Raw genomic sequence first — 16,424 nt, 5'->3', positions numbered from 1 at the left:
GCTTTGGTCTGTAGGTACCTAGGTACCCTGTACCTTTTTTTTTTTTTTTTTTTTTTTTTTTTTTTTTTTTTTGGCAACGTGAACATGGCCGTCCCTGAGCTTCGCGCTGTGGCTGAAGGAAGCTTTTTTGCTCAAAAGCGTCACTCGTGGCCAGGCTATATCCCACACGCTTCCCGTAGAGATCGAAATTATACTCACAGCCGCAGAGACCCGAACACGTTGAATGTCTTTCGTTCTTGTAGAATGAACCGATCATGCCACGCGCTAGGTCCTTCGTTGTGCATTTCGGACGCGATCCTAAGCTAAGCTAAGTCGCCTGCCGGGCTACAAAACCGTTCACATTGATGCATCTGACTGGCTTCCACGCATTCCAGCCATAATCTCGCATTGACACCTACTGACACTGGCGAACTGGACCCTTGGAGGGTTTGTCGATTCATCACGGTACGTCACTTGTTGATTTGAATAAAAACATAAAATCCAAAATACATTCTACCAAGTTGGAATTTTTTTTATAAAAAAAATAAAATAAAAAAAAAGACTTTAGCCAAAATGACGATAAAAAAGCCCAGAGGCATGCATATACCAGCGCTCTGGAAGCCGAGCATGTCTTTCCGACAGGTTAAGGTTTCCTTTGAGCTGCGTCAAGCCGATGAGGGTTTAATTACTTGATCTAATCTGATGCGGCAATTTCTTCTTTTTTCTTTTCTCCTTATTTCTCTTTCCTTTTGTCGTACTTGACCCCGTTCTTGGACTGACCAGTATACAAGGCATCGATCATGTTTTCACGATGTTGTCCTGCAACATCCGTCCCCGGATTTCATCAACAATGAGCCTGATTCCTTTCAGCCTCTTCTCTTTGTCGCCAAGGTATATCGACACCACCGGCCAAGCATGAATAGCTGAAGGTTCCTCGTGGCTTCTTACATTGATGCCAGAATCCTGCAGCATCTTTTTGAATTTCCGTGCATCGGGGGCAAAAACCTCCTCCTCTCCATAAATGAGAAACACCTCTTCTGAGGGACTTGCCCGTCGCCACCAGTCTGCATCTTGGCAACACCCAGGGGACACAAGGGGATCGTGCATGTTGGCGTCCGCAATGTACTGAAGCCCATACGTATGCAGGGCCTCGGCGTTGAGGAAGTCACTGCTCGTATTCTTGTTTTCGTCCGTGATCAGTGTCACCCAGGGGCTTATCAGAACGGCCATGCCTGGCTTCTGGGGTTTTGCCGTCTGGTTTGGGGCGTCAGTCTTCTCTGACGCGTCCTGACGGCCAATATAAAGCATAAGGCTGAGGCACAAGCCTCCGCCCGCGGAATCTCCGGCCACAACCACATTGGAGGCTTGTCCTGCCATGGACACTACGTGTTCGTATCCGCGGATGGCTTCTTCTAGCTGTGTCGGATAACAAGCCTCGGGAACCAGTGTGTATTCGAGGATGAATATTGATGGATTTTGGAAGCCAGACTCCCGCAGCAGAGCGTGCCATGCAACCAGGAATTCGAGGTAAAAGTTACCAGAACCCATTGAAAATCCACCACCTGCCATCGCATCAGGAACAGAGTTAGCCGTGCAATGAGGTATGGAGGTCTCGGGCGGACTCACCGTGCATGTAGTACACGACTACGTCTGGACGCTTGGTCGGGTCTGCAGCAATCCAGATTCCGTTGAAGCCTCTCTACGTTGATATGCCAGGTCAGTGCAATTCTAACCAAATATAACCAGAAAATTCATGGAGACACACCCCTCTGTGCTCGCGCCAATGTACCGGTGGTCGGAGATACCCGTGACGGAACATGCGGTATCTCAGGAAGGGCAACGAAACTTCCTTGCACAGAAAAACACGACCAATGCGCGCGGGAATGTTTGCAAATGCGAAGCGGACGCAACGGATGACGAAATCCTCAAACAGCGGGGCCTGGCGGGTGAAGGGGGACACATCGGCGCTCTTGGCGAACACCTGGTCACGAATGAACTGGTAAGGTAGCTGGAAGAGTAGGAATGGGAGACAATTCACTACGCAAGCGACCGTGTCGAACAGGCCAGCCTGTAATATGAGTTGGGGCGCGAGCAAAATGCAGAAGACTGTGCAGTCTATGATTGACATGGGTTCGAGGAGCATGTTGGCGATGGTACGAGGCGCTCTCTCTCTCTCTCTCTTTCTCTCTTTCTCCCTAAGAAGGCTTAGTGAAAGAATTCACGTGTATTGACAGGCTTTGTTGGATGGGGACACAAAAAAAAATATATATATCTCCCAAGCAAACCGATCCGGCTCTATAACAAAGTACGTCGTGAGATCATCGACTTGTGCCGGGTTGAAGTCCGGGGCGGTGAAATAGACTTAAGCTGCATCAGGTGGCGCCGAAGTTGAGTTGAATGTCTGGCGCCATCCCATAAACCTCCATGCCAAGCTATTACAGATTTCCTTGGAAAAATCAACCCCGTCCGAGCAAAACAAATTATGTAAGCATGTGTATGGAGATGTATTTACGTCCATCCGATATCGGTTATTTATACTACATCCGTGATGTTCTGAAAGTTCATTGGTTTTTTGTTTTTGCTTTTGCTTCTTCATCAGAACGCCAATGGAATCATTGGATATTACTAAAGGAGGAGAAGTGTGTGGTTCGCTGGCCTGCAGAATATCCAAGCAATGACAAGGTAGTAGGTAGGTATGCAGGCCACAGTCCCGGTTTTTTTCTTCTTCTTTTTTCTGTCTTTGTCTCACCTCGAACTGGTTGTGTATCTCTTGCCACGTGAGAAACGTTCTCAAACAAACTCAAAACACTTGGATGGCATGCCTTTGGTTTTTCTACTCGAGACATGGCAATAAAGGGAATTTTCTATGACAAATATCAAAGGTGAAGTAACTAGGCTGTTGCAAGAAATGTCTACCGCTTTCCCGCGCAAAAAAAAATAAGAAAAAAAAAAAAAATGTCGAAACTATTTTACTGCGTGGCCAAAATCTCCTTTTCCATGCGGTCAAAGGCACCGAGGACGTTGCCGTACTTTTCAAAAACACCCTCGCGGTAGCCGTCGTCGACCTTTTGGATGGCGCCCTCCTCGCGCCACCGGGCGCCTATGAGCTCGTCAAAGGTCTCCTTGTCGTCGCGGCGCTCGAGGGCCCAGACGGCCTTGTAGGCGCCGCCGAGCGCGCAGGCGTTGCCGCCGACGTCGAGGCGGTAGACGCCCTCGGCGCCTCCCAGAACGTCGCCGACGACGCGGGCGATGGCCGGGTTGAGCGAGCCGCCGCCGACGAGGTAGATGCGGCGTGGCTGGGCGGGTAGGCGCTGGGCCGGGTCGGGTCGGTCGACCAGCGACTGCGAGCGCAGCCGGAGGGAGAGGACCTGCGACTCGACAATGGCCCGCGCGTCCTTGGCCTTGTCCCATGTCTCGGGGGCTGGTTTGAGGTCGCTGCCGTCCGAGGCGTTGCAGGTGTAGCGCCACGTGCCGGCGCGCACGTTGGGTACGATCTCGGGGAGGTAGAAGTACAGACCCATCTTGGCCAGGCTGGATCCTTCAGGGCAATCCAGCGGGGGCGTCTCGAGGACGGCCTTGTTGAACGAAGCCCAGGGGTCTGAGGTACCGGCTGGGGTCGAGTAGGAAGAATCAGCGGGCAGCGCGTCACGTACTTTTTCACGGGCCAGTCCTCCGTTCTTGTAGCACAACATAAACATGTACTGGCCAGGCGTTGTGGGGTGGTTGAAGAAGTGGTAGGACTCGTCGGGTTGGTAGTGCGCCGTGCTCATCAGGAAGGTGGTTGAAGTGCCCAAGCTAACAATGGCGTCGCCGGGGCGCAATGGCAGCGCCAGGATGGTTGCTGGGTTATCACCAGTGAAGGGGGCGACCTGGCACTCCTTAGAGAAGCCATACTTGTCGACAAAGTAGCTTGAGATGGGGCCCATGCTGCCGCCACCGTCACGTCTGACCTCGCCAAGTTTGGCACGCAGCGCATCGACCTGATCGGCACCGCCTGCGGTGAGATCGAGGAGCGGGTTGCTCCAATCGTCTGCGGCTATGTCCCACAGGTTCATGCCGCAGGCGTCGCTTATCTCAATGGGGGCGACGGTACCTAGGAAGAGCGAGGCAAGGAAGGATGACACAAGAGATATACGGGCTGTTTTGGCGTAGACATCGGGCCGTTTGCGGCGCATGCGCATGATCTGCGGCCCAGTGAAGCGCTGGTGTCCCGACTGTGATTAGCAACATGCTTTATAAACATTTATATATACTGAAATTTTCCAATCTCGTGTTTCTTTATCAATTCGCCCAAGGACAGACAGATGTATGATTTCTCTTACATGATGAGCTGCGCTTCCAGTCACCTCAGCCAGCTTGTGCTTGGACCCCAACTTGGCATCGAACTCGTCGCACTCAGCCTGAGTGCTGTGATCCTGCCAGTTTGGTGCAAAGGGGTGCGAGAAGGCATCGGTGAGCTGTTCCACCAGGGGCTTGTCGGAGCTCAGGCCCGAAAGCTCGGAAGCGGCGGCGTCGCTCCAAAAGACGCTGCCGTGCTGCTGGCAGGCGCCACTGATACCCCTGACCCTGTCGAGGGGAGCCTTTCGTTCGCGCAGGCGGTCCAGCACCAAGTCTACCGACTCGAGCCACATGGCTACCGGGGCAAAGACCTCGCCCTCATTGCTGTTGACGAGGACGCCTTTGGTGAGCGAGTACTTGGCGCCGAAGTCGGCGTCAAAGTCAACCTTGGCCTCGGATACAACTGAGAGGTCCGAGGAGACGAGAATGGCTGGTGATTAAAGGAGCGGTATGTTAGTAAAGAGATGGCCAAGTTGGGATTTAATCAAGGGTTGTTCGAGTAAAGAAAGAAATCTCTTCTTTGGTACCTTTGAGCTGTTGGGTTGAGAGGTCAAACCCCAGATATAGGGGTCCGGAGCTCATGTTGGGCAGCGGAATATACTGAGGATGGGATAACAATGGTCTTCTATCTGTCCTTGGGTCCTGGACACTTCTGACTCTGAACACGAACGTTTGAACAAAAAAAAAAAATAAGATAAAATAAAAAGACGAAATCAAGTATTCGCAATCATGTGAACAACGATAGACTCTGATAAGTTGACATGAAGAAAGTAAAAATACCCAGGCACATTACAGTATACTGCACTAATCATTGGCAGCAAGTGACGTCGAGGTGGACCGGATCCCCAGTCAAAGTATCTGGGCACTTATTCCTAATCATCCCAACGCCACCTTGAATTTACCCGCTACACTGGGTATTAGATGGGAGGGGGGGTTTCAACGAGGGGCAGCCCCCATCTGAAGCCTGCACCTGGCCGTTTTTTTATTTTTTTATTTTTTATTTTTATGAAGTAACATATAGATACGGGGCTCACTCGCTTCAATCAATTGAAAAAAAAAGTCCGACTTTACTGTAGCTGCTGACAACAAATCCAATTCCATGTCGATTGAGCTTTCAACCTTTGCCGCACCAATCGGAAATATGGCGGGGTAATAGTGGTAGTGGAGGCTTTTCTTCAGGAGCCCCAACTTGCCGGTGTCGGGTGGGCATCAGGGTGTTTAGTACCTTGAGCACCTTGAGAACCTTTAGCACCTTTAGCACCTTTAGCACCTTTAGCACCTTTAGCACATACAGTACGGCACGCATCAACTGTAGATAAGATAAGAAATCCGAAATACGGCACCTCCAATCCTCCCAGGCGCGTCGCGACGCGCCAACTAACAAAGCTAACCCCCCTCCAACGAATCGACAAAGCACTTTGCGCCAACTCAAGTATACCCCGGCCAGGATACCAAAAAAAACCATATCGACAATAAAATCAGGTGGCTAAAGAAATGTCATCGTCAACTAGCTCAGAAACACAACTCTTAGCGGAGCACTTTGGCTACCCTCCAGTCGTAAGTTCGCATTTGGCGCTTGGTCTAGAAAAGTAAAACCAACAGCCCTCAGGACGGCCCCCCCCCCCCCTCATACTATACTAACACACTTTCCGCCGCCGGTCCCCCTTTTTTGGTGTAGAGTCTCCTAGATGATATCATCAACAGCATAAACATCCTGGCCGAGCAGGCCCTCAACAGCGTCGAGAGGGGCCTGCTCGCCGCCAAACCCGCCAGCCTGGGATTCCGCGCACCGCCGCCCCCGTCGAAAAAGACCAAGCACAATGCGACGACAACGGCCGCAGCAGAAGACGCTCCCCAGCCGTCTCCCGAGGAGGCGCAGAGGCACGAGGTGGAAAATGGCACCCACCAGCTCGAGACCCTGCTGTGCGCGAGCATCGATCGCAACTTTGACATCTTTGAGATCTGGGTCATGCGCAATATATTAACTGTGCGACCCGACGACCGCGACTGGATCAGGCTGTCACACTATGAAGGGTTGGACTTCTCGGCCGCAAGTAAAAGGAGGAAAGCTGCAGGGACGGAACCCGGTCATGACGGAGCAATGGATACTGAGGGCGCGGAGGGCGAGAAAGAGCCGACCAACCAGCCAGGGGCCGGCGGCGAAGATGGGAACCCAGACGCGGCAGAAACAGGGAGCGACGCACCGACACTAGCGTCCGTGGCCCGACTCCGCCGCCGTCTCCAGGCCAGCCAGAAGCTCAACGTGATGCTGCATGCCGAACGGGCACGGAACGCCAAGCTTCTCGAGGAGCTTCGGGAGTTCCTCCATGGCGCATCCGGACCCGCTGCCGTCAAAGTGGAAACCGGCGAGAGCCAAAACCAAACAAACCTGGCATTCCTCCGAAGCAAGGGAGACCTCACAGTCGGCGACGCCGAGACACCCTTGACGACGACGACGGCGTTCAGCCTCTCCCAGCTGCAAGCCCTCCGTGCGCTTTCGACCTCGCTGCGAACCATGATGCCGGATCTTGTGCAGAGCACTAGTGGCGCAGATCAAAGTGATACCAAGAAGAGCTGGAGGACCGAGAGACTCGAGTACGTCGAGGGGTCGACGCGGAGGCACCTCGAGAACGTCAGAGGACTAGAGCTGGGGGCTAGTGGCTATGTACGTGACGGCGAGTGGCAAGGTGAAGGGAGGAGTCTTGCAAAAGGTGAGGTTGAAGGGCTGGAAAGAATTGCCGGTGTTCTCGGAGCTAAACCGAATAATGGTGTTCGGAAACCAGAAACCGGTACAGCGGATGCTATGGACGAGTCTTGATGGTTGTAATGTGTCGGTATGTGATGAATAATGAAGCTCAACGGAAAGCGATATCTGATCTTGCATTTGAAAAAGAAAAAAAAAATACATGTAATCACACTAAATTTAATTTGGATCCCCTCGATTGAAATGTGATGTTATTAATCCTACATTTAATTTGGACTGTACTCTAGTTGGTTTCATTCACCTTCCCCCAACGTCATGGAGATAGCCCATACTGTCTGGCGACATCCCAGAAAGGGTGACGTCGAAAGCGGGACTCTGTCTCTTCATCAGTCGACGACTTCATCTCATCAACGGTCTTGACCAGCCATGCAGCTTCCTGAGCCTTGCCATTGGCGATCAAGGCGCTCAACAGGTGCTCGTACAGTCGCATGGTCATGTTGCCGTTCTTGGAGCGTTTGAATAAGTCGAAGGCGCTGTCGACATCCCCAGCATTCATGAATCCGCTGATTGCGCGCTCCCAGAACACATGGTCGATGTGTGGCTTGTTAAACAAGTTGTGGGCTTCAACAAGTTTACGCGCCGCCTCTAGAGCCGGAGGGTTGCGGTGGAGATAATGCTCCACGAGAATGGTGTACATGTGTGTCGTCGGCTCAACTCTGCGCTTCCACAGCTCCTGCATAATATGGTTGACAGCGACGTCAATGCCGGCTTGGCTGTCATTCTCCTTTAAAAGCTCGAACATGAGCTTTGCATAGGCCGAGGGATTCGTTTTCTTAGGGTCATTGCCCGTGACCATGGATATGATGCGCTTCACTGCCTCAAGCTTCTGCTCTGGGCCAGAGTTCCTCAAAAAGGGACCCATCCCCTCGATGAGAATCGTCTGAGTGCCCTCATCCGGCTCCACGCCCTGATCATTCATCATCTGAAGCACTGCATCGACCTGCTCCGGTGCCCTCCGGATCATGGTCTGCAACAAGGTATTGTATGTGATGACGTCGGGCTCGATATTGTGCCTTTCGGCCCACTGCAGGATCTTCATTGCCGCCGGTACTCCATTGATGCGCAAGATCCCGGAGAGTGCCGCGTTGACTGGCACTATAGATGGCCGGACAGCTTGAGGGGAGAATTGTCCCGAGTTTTGTTGTTTGTTCCAAATCTTTGCCATCTCATCCAGGGCTGACAATCCAGCATCCGGCTTACCACACTCGATCAGACCCGATATACGGACGGTCCAAGCGTGAGTGTCTAAGGGTACCCCCAATTCTACAATCTGATGCCAAATGTTTTCTAAAGCTGAGGCATTGCGACCTCGACTGCAACCTTCCATCATGGCGGTATACGTCTTGATAGTTGGGTTCAGGCCGATCTCGGTCATGGTGTTCCAAACCTCGATGGCCCTCTGAGGTCTCCTGAGTGCGTTGAAGGCCATGATGAACTGGTTCCATATGCTGGGGAATTTCTGCAGATCGTCAATAGTTTTCTGGGAAGGTGGTGACTCGTGACCAAAAAAGTCCAACCAAGCCCTCTCCAGCATGGCACTGTTCTTGCCAGAAAGGGCTTTATTGAGACTCTTCTTCACGTCGAGGAAGTGTTTCCTGCCGGAGCCGGTGACGTCGAGCTTCCTGATCAGGGTGGGGTCTTTCAAATACGATTGCTTGGGATCAGTCCACTCTTTCAGCTGCTTGTGCATCACAGTCCAGCGATGCCGGACGTATGGAATTAGCTTGCCCGGTATTTGCATGAGCTTTTCTGGGCTCGTGTTGGAATCCTTGGATCTGACAACAAGGCCCGCAATCGAGGCAAGAAAATGTGACGCGGCCGACCGGTTGCCAGGGAGGCACCTGCCAGAATCGTTGAACAAAACCCACGTAACCACCAGCAGCGGTATTACCGGACGCAGCTGGAGGGGAGCATAAGCATGAAGCAGCTTGGATAACGAATAGTACAGCGACGATTCTCCTCTTTGGTATTGTCCTTCAGAGAGGCGGAAATCAACATCGGCCAGGGGAGTGTTGGCGTCTAATTCCATAACAACATGGTGGGGAAGGCTGATAAGCTTCCATGATTGTGTCACGTCGTCAAAGAGCATCTTGACGCGACCTGTGGTCTCTTGATACTCTTCCAAGGATACCTCTGGAGAGACGTTGGTCAAGCAAAGATACTCCAGTCGGCCCTGCATCGCGCGAGCCCATGCCGTGATGTCCAAAACACCCAGACGAAGAGCTACCAGTGTCATCTCGGCAAGAGATGGAAGTTTTTCAGACGTTGGATCATTCTTCATGGCGGTAAGGATGCCTTGGACAAGCTTCCTCAACTCTGGTTCGAAGACTCGAGGAACGTATTTGGCAGCATTGACGGCTGGGTATATCCCGGTCTTGAAGAAGTCATATGCTTCTGAGAGGGCTGGTTGGGGTTGCTCCATCATCCTCGTCAACTTGGCAACGTTGTTGTATGTCTTGAGGTCGATGGTTGATTCGGAGTGTTCAGCCACCTTGCCGCCAGAACTATCGTCATCCTGATGCCTGCGCTGACCCCTAACCACGCTCTCGAAGATGGCTAGATTCCCTGTGACGGTTGAAGTGGGCGGAGGTGATCTCCTGAAGCGTGGGGTGCGCTGGTTGGTAGCGGAGGCCGCTGCAGTTGCGCCGTCTCTACTTCCATCCTGCAGACCAGGGGAACCAGATGTCGTTCTGGCTGTATGCGATGCTGATGCTATCGTTGAAGGTGTCGAGTGAGACCTCCACTGCACCTGTGTGATATTACATCGAGATGTTGGAGGAATAGGTCGTCTTGTTCCGGCGCCGATGGACCTGCATAACAGGCATGCAGCCCGAGTATCTTTCATGGCTGATTAAAATCAGGAAACTGGATGCCGATGCATCGAGGGCGGTATAGTAAGAGAGACGACTGGGTGTATCGGTTTCGGTATGGCGAGCAGATCAAAACAACCAGTCACCCCAAGTTAAGATGGTTAAGATTCAAGCTCCGAGCTTTTTGTCGCGACAGAATAATGTCCATAAAAATGGTGGAGAAAAATCCTACCTACCTAAGGTAGCTAAGGTACCTACCTACCTAGGTTCCATGCTGCCTAATGTTTCATTGCGGATTGGACCCTAACCCTCGACGCGCTCCCACTCCACAATGCATAAGGTATGGAGAGCTGACCCAACGAATGTTGCCTGGCAAAGCTTGGCTTGCGGGCTGGGGTTACCTTACGTCACTGGTCGACGACCTCGGGCAGTTGCGCTTTTACTGTATGTACATAGAGTGCCGCAACAGTCAAGTTAGCTTAAGCATTTGGATGCGCGAGTCGATCTGGTTCCGGTACCTGTACGCCTTGTATCCACATTGAAATCCAGCGAACAAGAAGTCTGCCCTGATTGATGCACGTTTGTTGTGTTGTATGGGCGGCGGAGTTGGTCGTCGGAAGTGCCTGTCGGAGGTTCCTAAATTGTATCCACATCAAGCCGATAACTGACACTACATTAGGTACAGTACCTAGACTATTCTAGTTCTAGAGCCGAATGACGCCGCCTCGGTTACCGGTATATAATTCCTACAGATTTCCGCAGCTTGACCTTGATTGATTATCATTTCCAGTAGAGAAATTAATTATCCCAATCGAAACCCCCCACAAAAAAAAAAAAAAAAAAACAATGACAACACTTCAGCCCAGGCCCTCGTACACAGATGAAGAGCTCCGGAGCCTTTATCCTGCCGGGCTAGACCTGCAGCTCGTGCAGGTCCTGATGCGGCACGGCGAGCGCACGCCCGTGTCGTCTCGGTTCCAAAACGCAGGCCTCAGGCCCTTTTGGCCCTACTGCCGAGTTGCCAAGGAGCTGAGGTCCGTCATCCTAGAGCCGGGCAGTGGCACCCTCTCAACCCTCGAGTGGAGCCGGCGCATCGAGACGTTTGGGCGCGACGGCGAGCCGCAAGTCGCCGCGGGCCCGCGCGGCGAGCTCGACGCCGTCTGCGACATGGGTATGCTCACGGACGAGGGCCGCGCGACGACCTACGCGCTCGGCCAGCGGCTCCGGAGGCTGTACGTGGAGCAGCTGGGGTTCCTGCCCGCGACGGCGGCGGGCGGGGTTGACGACCTGTACCTGCGCTCGACGCCGATCCCCCGCGCGCTCGAGTCGCTGCAGCAGGCCTTTTCGGCGCTGTACCCGCCGGCCACGAGGCTGCCCGCGCCCGACGGTTCGGCCTTCCGCCCGCCCACCATCGTCACGCGCACGCCCGGCGACGAGACCCTGTACCCCAACGAAGCCGGCTGTCGGCGTCTGGCCGCCCTGTCGCGCGCTTTTGCCCAGCGTACCGCCGATCGCTGGAACGACTCGGCCGACATGGAGTACCTCAACCGGCTGTGGGCCAAGTGGATGCCCGAGGACAGCCCCCGCGTCGCCGTGGACTCGCGCCCGCGCCTGTCGGGCATCATGGACACGGTCAACTCCACGCTGGGCCACGGGCCTGAGACCAGGCTGCCCCGTGAGTTTTACGACAAGAAGGCCATCGCCATCACGGAGAAGATTGGCGTTGAGGAGTGGTTCAGCGGGTACAAGGAGTCGCGTGAGTACCGTGCCCTGGGCGTCGGCAGTCTCATGGGGGACATAGTCGGAAGGATGGTCTCCAGTGTCGAGGGACCAGCCGCCGAAGGGACTGAACGGAAGAACGAGAGCCGCAAGGATGCTTCCGTCAAGTTTGGCCTCAGCGGCTGTCACGACACCACCCTTGCTGGGATCTTGGCCAGCTTGGGTGCCTTTGAAACGGACAAGTGGCCCCCATACACCAGCCATGTGGCTATTGAAATGTTCCGTGATCCAACCAAGGCAACTGCCGCAGCTGTCTTGCCCACAAGTAACGGCTGGTGGAGCGCATTTAGCTCCAAGATCGGCAAGGCGTCCGGGGGCATTGGGCGAAGAACTATGGACGAGCTATCTCCAAGTGAAACAGAAAGGCTTGATGGTTACTACGTACGCGTACGATACAATGATGAACCTGTGACCATTCCTGGCTGCCGAATCCCAGGAAATCACCTCGATGGCAATGAGAGCTTCTGTACTTTGGTAAGTCGGAAACCCCCAGTCGACAAGAGCTGAATAATCGAGACCACCTCCGATCCAGAATCTTTACTAACTACTATCATTTTACAGAGAGCTTTCAAGTCCATAGTAGACAAGTTCACCCCGAGGAACTGGAAGGAGGACTGCCGCCGGAGTACGAACGATCCTGTGTTCCCCGTCAAACCAGAACCCGCAGGGTTTTAAGCATGCGAGGCTCCTGTCCCTGGAAAATTTGTAGTGCTGTGCAGACTCATGTGTAGAACCCCTCAAGATACCACGGTCCTGATAGGCCAGACCACCCATAATAGACCCTTAATCAGCCAGAATAGACACCCAGATTAATCCACTACAAGACACTCAACGGAAAAATAAAAGCAACCCGCTTTGCACTCCGGTGGATGAAACACAGCTTGGCAAGTTTCTGCCTGTAATCATGTCCGCAGCCATCGCTGAATAACCTCGGTCTCAGAGTATTTGACTTCCCAAAGGCGCATGGTCGCCCGAGCAGATCGGCAATCCGGCACCCGGCAGTGGATGTCCAGGAGCCCTTGTCCAGATTACAAAGGCTAGCAGTGAGCAGTTAGTGCCCGTAATCAACGCTGTATAATAGACAAAATCTGCGAGCTGCCCCCGACCATGTGGCAGAGCCCGCTTCCTAAACATATCAATGTTCAGGGACGGTTCGCTAGAACTGTGCCATGTTGAATGGTACACTTGCTCACCAAAGCCACATGAGCCTTGCGCATATTGACTTATCTGAGCTTGTTCACAACGACAGCTTCGAAGTTGGTGAGTTTTGTTACCAGTGCCCTTGTCCTGTTTCATGAGGGCTTCTTTCCTGGAACGGCAAATCCCCACGAGCCCTGCACCTGAGGCAATCCGGAAGCACTGGACGAGAAATTGGTCGACTGGAAGAACGGAGAGTCGGTAAAGCCGGTCGGTTGGTTGTAGGGTTGTCGGATCGGAGTCTGAGCCGGGATTGACACGGTGGGAACGCGTGCGGGCTGTCTTTTCTGATTGAATTGCCAGCTGGCCTGCTTGGAAATTTCATCCATCCTCTCCTTGTTGTAAGCTTCACCAATGCTATAGTTGCGATTCGGAAATGAACCAGCAGCATAGCGCTCGGCAGCTACCTGGGCTTGCGCATCTGCCGTGTCCGAAGCCCTGGGAGCACTGGGAAGCCCGGGGCTCTGCAGACGCTCAGTCTTCCTCGGTGCGTGGCTGTAGTGGGCTGCCTGGCTGAAAGCTGTAGCCGGTTCAACCTCGGGCGAAGCCGTGGCACTGAATCCAAAGCCTGATCGGTTCGTGGGGGTCCACATGTCCCAGGGAAGCGTGGGGAAAGCCCTGCCAGATGCGGATGTCGGTGTTTTGACTGGTTTCTGGCTGTTTAGCGACCCAAAGACATCGTTGGCGGTGGTCGAATGCATGCCATAAGAGAAAGTCGGATCTTCAATGCCACTCTGCTGCGGCGAGTGTACTTCGGGAGGAACTAGGAACTCATTTAGTCTACCAAGCATCTCCTCGTCGACATCAAACTCAGTCTCGGTTGATTTGGTGATCGCAGCATTGGGAGTTCCGATCGGTGCCTGTGGCGGCTGCGGCTGCTGATGCGCACCACTCGTGCTGGAAAGTTTTGTTGGTGCTGGAGATCCTTGAGCACTTTGCCTATGTGGTGTGATCGGCTCGCTTTGACCAGCGCTGCTCGAGTTTTTCATGCCATTTATCATCTCCGAGCCCGAATTGGCCTGGTAACTGAGGATCGTGATGGTTCGCGGGCCCTTTTGCTTCCGGGCAATAGTCAAAGGATAGTTGGGATCGGTTCCAATGAAGTAGCCACAGTTCACAACGTCGTTGATTCGAGAAAGGGTCTCGCCATTGTTGTCAGACTTGTCGAAAGAGCAGTCTTCAACCCTGGGCTTTGCGGTTCCATCCGGGAAGAAATGCATTGGGCGACAAACAAAGGGGGCCTTTTCATTTTCCAGAGGCTTGAAACCCAGTGTCTCGACGTCCTCTAACAACATATATTTGGCAGTGGAGCCGTCGTTCTGGTCGTCCCGGAAGACCTCGATAAGGAGTGAGATGGTTTCGGCCATTGACTCGTGCATCTCGGCCACGTGAGAGAGGTGGCTTGCGTAACGCACAACATCCCCACGATACTTGCAAAGCCAAACCATGTAGACACGCAACAGAGGCAAAGCGGACTGCAGGACCGTCAGGAACTTATCGGTAGTTTTGGCTGCCACAGGAGTAGATGTCTCGCCGGCTGTCGGGGCTGGCGTAACAGACTGCAGTGCTTCTTGGATCTGCTTTGCCAGAACCCGGTTGACAGCGACAATGATACGAATGTTGAAGCCAAGGATGAACTGGCAGGATTGTGAGGCTTCTTCAGACCATTTTTCTGCAGTAAAGGTTAGTTACCTTAGCTTGAACACCAACAACCATGTGATCTTACCTTCAGTTCTTTGCCAAGCAAAGTCGTAAGCAGCAATGCTAGTGAGAACCAGAGTGAGGAGGAGGCCGACGGTATCCTTTGTCACTAGTAGCATCTGAATCCGGTGGAGTACCTCCCGTTCCAGTTCTTTCTGCTGGGGAACAACCAAGCCTGCATAGTAGATAGCATGTAGGCGCACGAACCACACAGACAAGGTGATTTGAGGATCCAAAGACGCATTGCGGCCGCGCATCGGACTACCTGGGCTCAGTTTCTGAAACTCAATCTCCAGGTTCTTGGCAGCCATTGGATGTGGTTCCTGCACGACAAGCGCTCGATGAAGGTGATAAACTATGGCGAGGTCTTGGTCTTTAATACCACGGTAGACAACGGCCATCTGGTGATAACCAAGCCCAGACGAGGGGAGCAAATCATTGGCGAGGCGGAGGTACAGCAGCGGTATGTCGGTTTTCTGCGGCTTCCGGTCAACTTCTAGACGATAGCGAGCCAGGTCGCCCAGGTGAACCAAAATCTGATGACAGGCCCGGACAATCTGAGACTCCAGTCCGGCATTTGTTTCGCGATCCACCTTGTCCAACGTGACGTCAAATCTCACAGATTTGGCCACTCGATCGAGGTTGGGTATTTGGTACTTGGCCGATAACCGCTGGAGATAGCCCTTGTAGAACTTCTGCGACGTGCGGAGAAAGTCCCCCTGCATCTTTAAGACTTGTCGATGCAGTATGGCGACCTTGGGCTCCGCCTTGGGGTTTAACCTAGAGCGAACACGACGGAACTCTCCGTTGATAGTCGAATGCATATTCCATAGGTGCTTGTCGACATTCTGTTCGGTGGCGTAGGCAAAATCCTCAAAGACAGTACCGACGCAGCCCAGTCGAAAGCTACATTGATGTTAGATAGTCCATCATGGACAGAGAGGGCAAGGGGAATAGCCTGCTGGGGCTACTTCGAGTAGGTACTCACGTGCACAGGATCTCATCCAGCGCCCTGAGGTACGCATCCTCATTGCCCTTCCCTTCGTTCTGATGAAGCTGCTCCAGTCTCTTCTGAAGGGCGCGCCGGCATTTTTGAGCACTCCTAGAAAGGCCGTCAGCTACTTTGAACAAACGAGGGAATCTATGTTTGGGATGCTTACTTCCAAATGTCAGCCGCGCTAAAGCCCGCGGGCTCCATCGTCGCTGTTTTAACAGTAGCCGCCATGGTTACCAAGATTTTGCCTCTAGCGTTTCCAGATCCGCTGATGGGAGCGGGCCTGGGAGGGACGGCGAGATCAATTTATACGAGGTTTATGTGCAAGATAATGGCCAAAGTTTTTAGATACTTCATGCCAAATGCAGGGGGGCAAAAAAATAATAATAGGCCAGCCAGGTATTTAGGTCAAGCCAGGAGAGAAGCGGGACACGTTCGTTGGTGGCGACGTATCAAGCCCTACGCCTGCAGAACTCCAAACGCAATGCCAGGGACCGCATCCAGTCCATAACTCGAATGGCAGCTGGACTTGCAGAGGCTGGATGAGGTTATTCGGAGCGCGGGTAAACTGCGCTGCACGGCGGTAAAGGAAGACGTGTTTCGAGTCTTTTCTGACGCTGACATTGGCATCAGGACTCGACAAGTCGTGAACAAAAAGCCAGAAAGGGACAAAAAAAATTCGAAGGAATAAAAGAATGTTAAGACTGAGAGAGTAAAAAACCAGTCTAACACGATGCAAAAGTAGTACAATGACAGGAAGCTTGACCCCGTCTCGTTACTTTCACTCTCCACGTACCTAAAACAGGCGGGCAAGTTGGGTAGGTTTGGCGTGAGGCTATTGACGGGGCGGGATTCGATGGCC

At 53.0% G+C, this 16,424-nt stretch overlaps 6 protein-coding genes across 6 annotated transcripts; 2 read left to right on the top strand and 4 right to left on the bottom strand.

Annotated features, from left to right (window-relative positions):
- Window positions 1–777: 777 nt before the first annotated feature.
- On the bottom strand, window positions 778–2,122 carry PgNI_09944 (uncharacterized protein; the record flags this gene model as incomplete). The annotated part of the gene is made up of 3 exons (XM_031129925.1): window positions 778–1,541; window positions 1,606–1,678; window positions 1,745–2,122. The coding sequence occupies 3 exons, from the start codon at window positions 2,120–2,122 to the stop codon at window positions 778–780; spliced, it is 1,215 nt and encodes a 404-aa protein (XP_030977407.1).
- An 826-nt stretch (window positions 2,123–2,948) lies between these two features.
- Window positions 2,949–4,899, bottom strand: PgNI_09943 (uncharacterized protein; the record flags this gene model as incomplete). Its single annotated transcript, XM_031129924.1, has 3 exons — window positions 2,949–4,193; window positions 4,302–4,747; window positions 4,845–4,899. The coding sequence occupies 3 exons, from the start codon at window positions 4,897–4,899 to the stop codon at window positions 2,949–2,951; spliced, it is 1,746 nt and encodes a 581-aa protein (XP_030977404.1).
- An 808-nt stretch (window positions 4,900–5,707) lies between these two features.
- On the top strand, window positions 5,708–7,232 carry PgNI_09942 (uncharacterized protein). Its single transcript, XM_031129923.1, has 2 exons — window positions 5,708–5,874; window positions 5,996–7,232. Exons 1-2 carry the CDS (start codon window positions 5,812–5,814, stop codon window positions 7,133–7,135), a joined length of 1,203 nt encoding a protein of 400 aa, XP_030977409.1. The 5' UTR covers window positions 5,708–5,811; the 3' UTR covers window positions 7,136–7,232.
- Window positions 7,233–7,334: 102 nt separating this feature from the next.
- Window positions 7,335–9,926, bottom strand: PgNI_09941 (uncharacterized protein; the record flags this gene model as incomplete). The annotated part of the gene is made up of 1 exon (XM_031129922.1): window positions 7,335–9,926. The coding sequence occupies one exon, from the start codon at window positions 9,924–9,926 to the stop codon at window positions 7,335–7,337; it is 2,592 nt and encodes an 863-aa protein (XP_030977402.1).
- An 811-nt stretch (window positions 9,927–10,737) lies between these two features.
- PgNI_09940 (uncharacterized protein) lies at window positions 10,738–12,345 on the top strand (the record flags this gene model as incomplete). The annotated part of the gene is made up of 2 exons (XM_031129921.1): window positions 10,738–12,144; window positions 12,232–12,345. The coding sequence occupies 2 exons, from the start codon at window positions 10,738–10,740 to the stop codon at window positions 12,343–12,345; spliced, it is 1,521 nt and encodes a 506-aa protein (XP_030977403.1).
- Window positions 11,258–16,376, bottom strand: PgNI_09939 (uncharacterized protein). The gene is made up of 5 exons (XM_031129920.1): window positions 15,729–16,376; window positions 15,557–15,670; window positions 14,594–15,474; window positions 12,230–14,539; window positions 11,258–12,142 (listed from the first exon to the last, which is right to left on the bottom strand). Exons 1-4 carry the CDS (start codon window positions 15,791–15,793, stop codon window positions 12,963–12,965), a joined length of 2,637 nt encoding a protein of 878 aa, XP_030978104.1. The 5' UTR covers window positions 15,794–16,376; the 3' UTR covers window positions 11,258–12,142; window positions 12,230–12,962.
- Window positions 16,377–16,424: the final 48 nt, after the last annotated feature.

This window comes from Pyricularia grisea (assembly GCF_004355905.1).
Source record: "Pyricularia grisea strain NI907 chromosome Unknown Pyricularia_grisea_NI907_Scaffold_7, whole genome shotgun sequence".
NCBI lineage: Eukaryota > Fungi > Ascomycota > Sordariomycetes > Magnaporthales > Pyriculariaceae > Pyricularia > Pyricularia grisea.
Note: the sequence above shows the minus strand (reverse complement) of the source record. Positions and strands in the feature narration are given on the sequence as shown.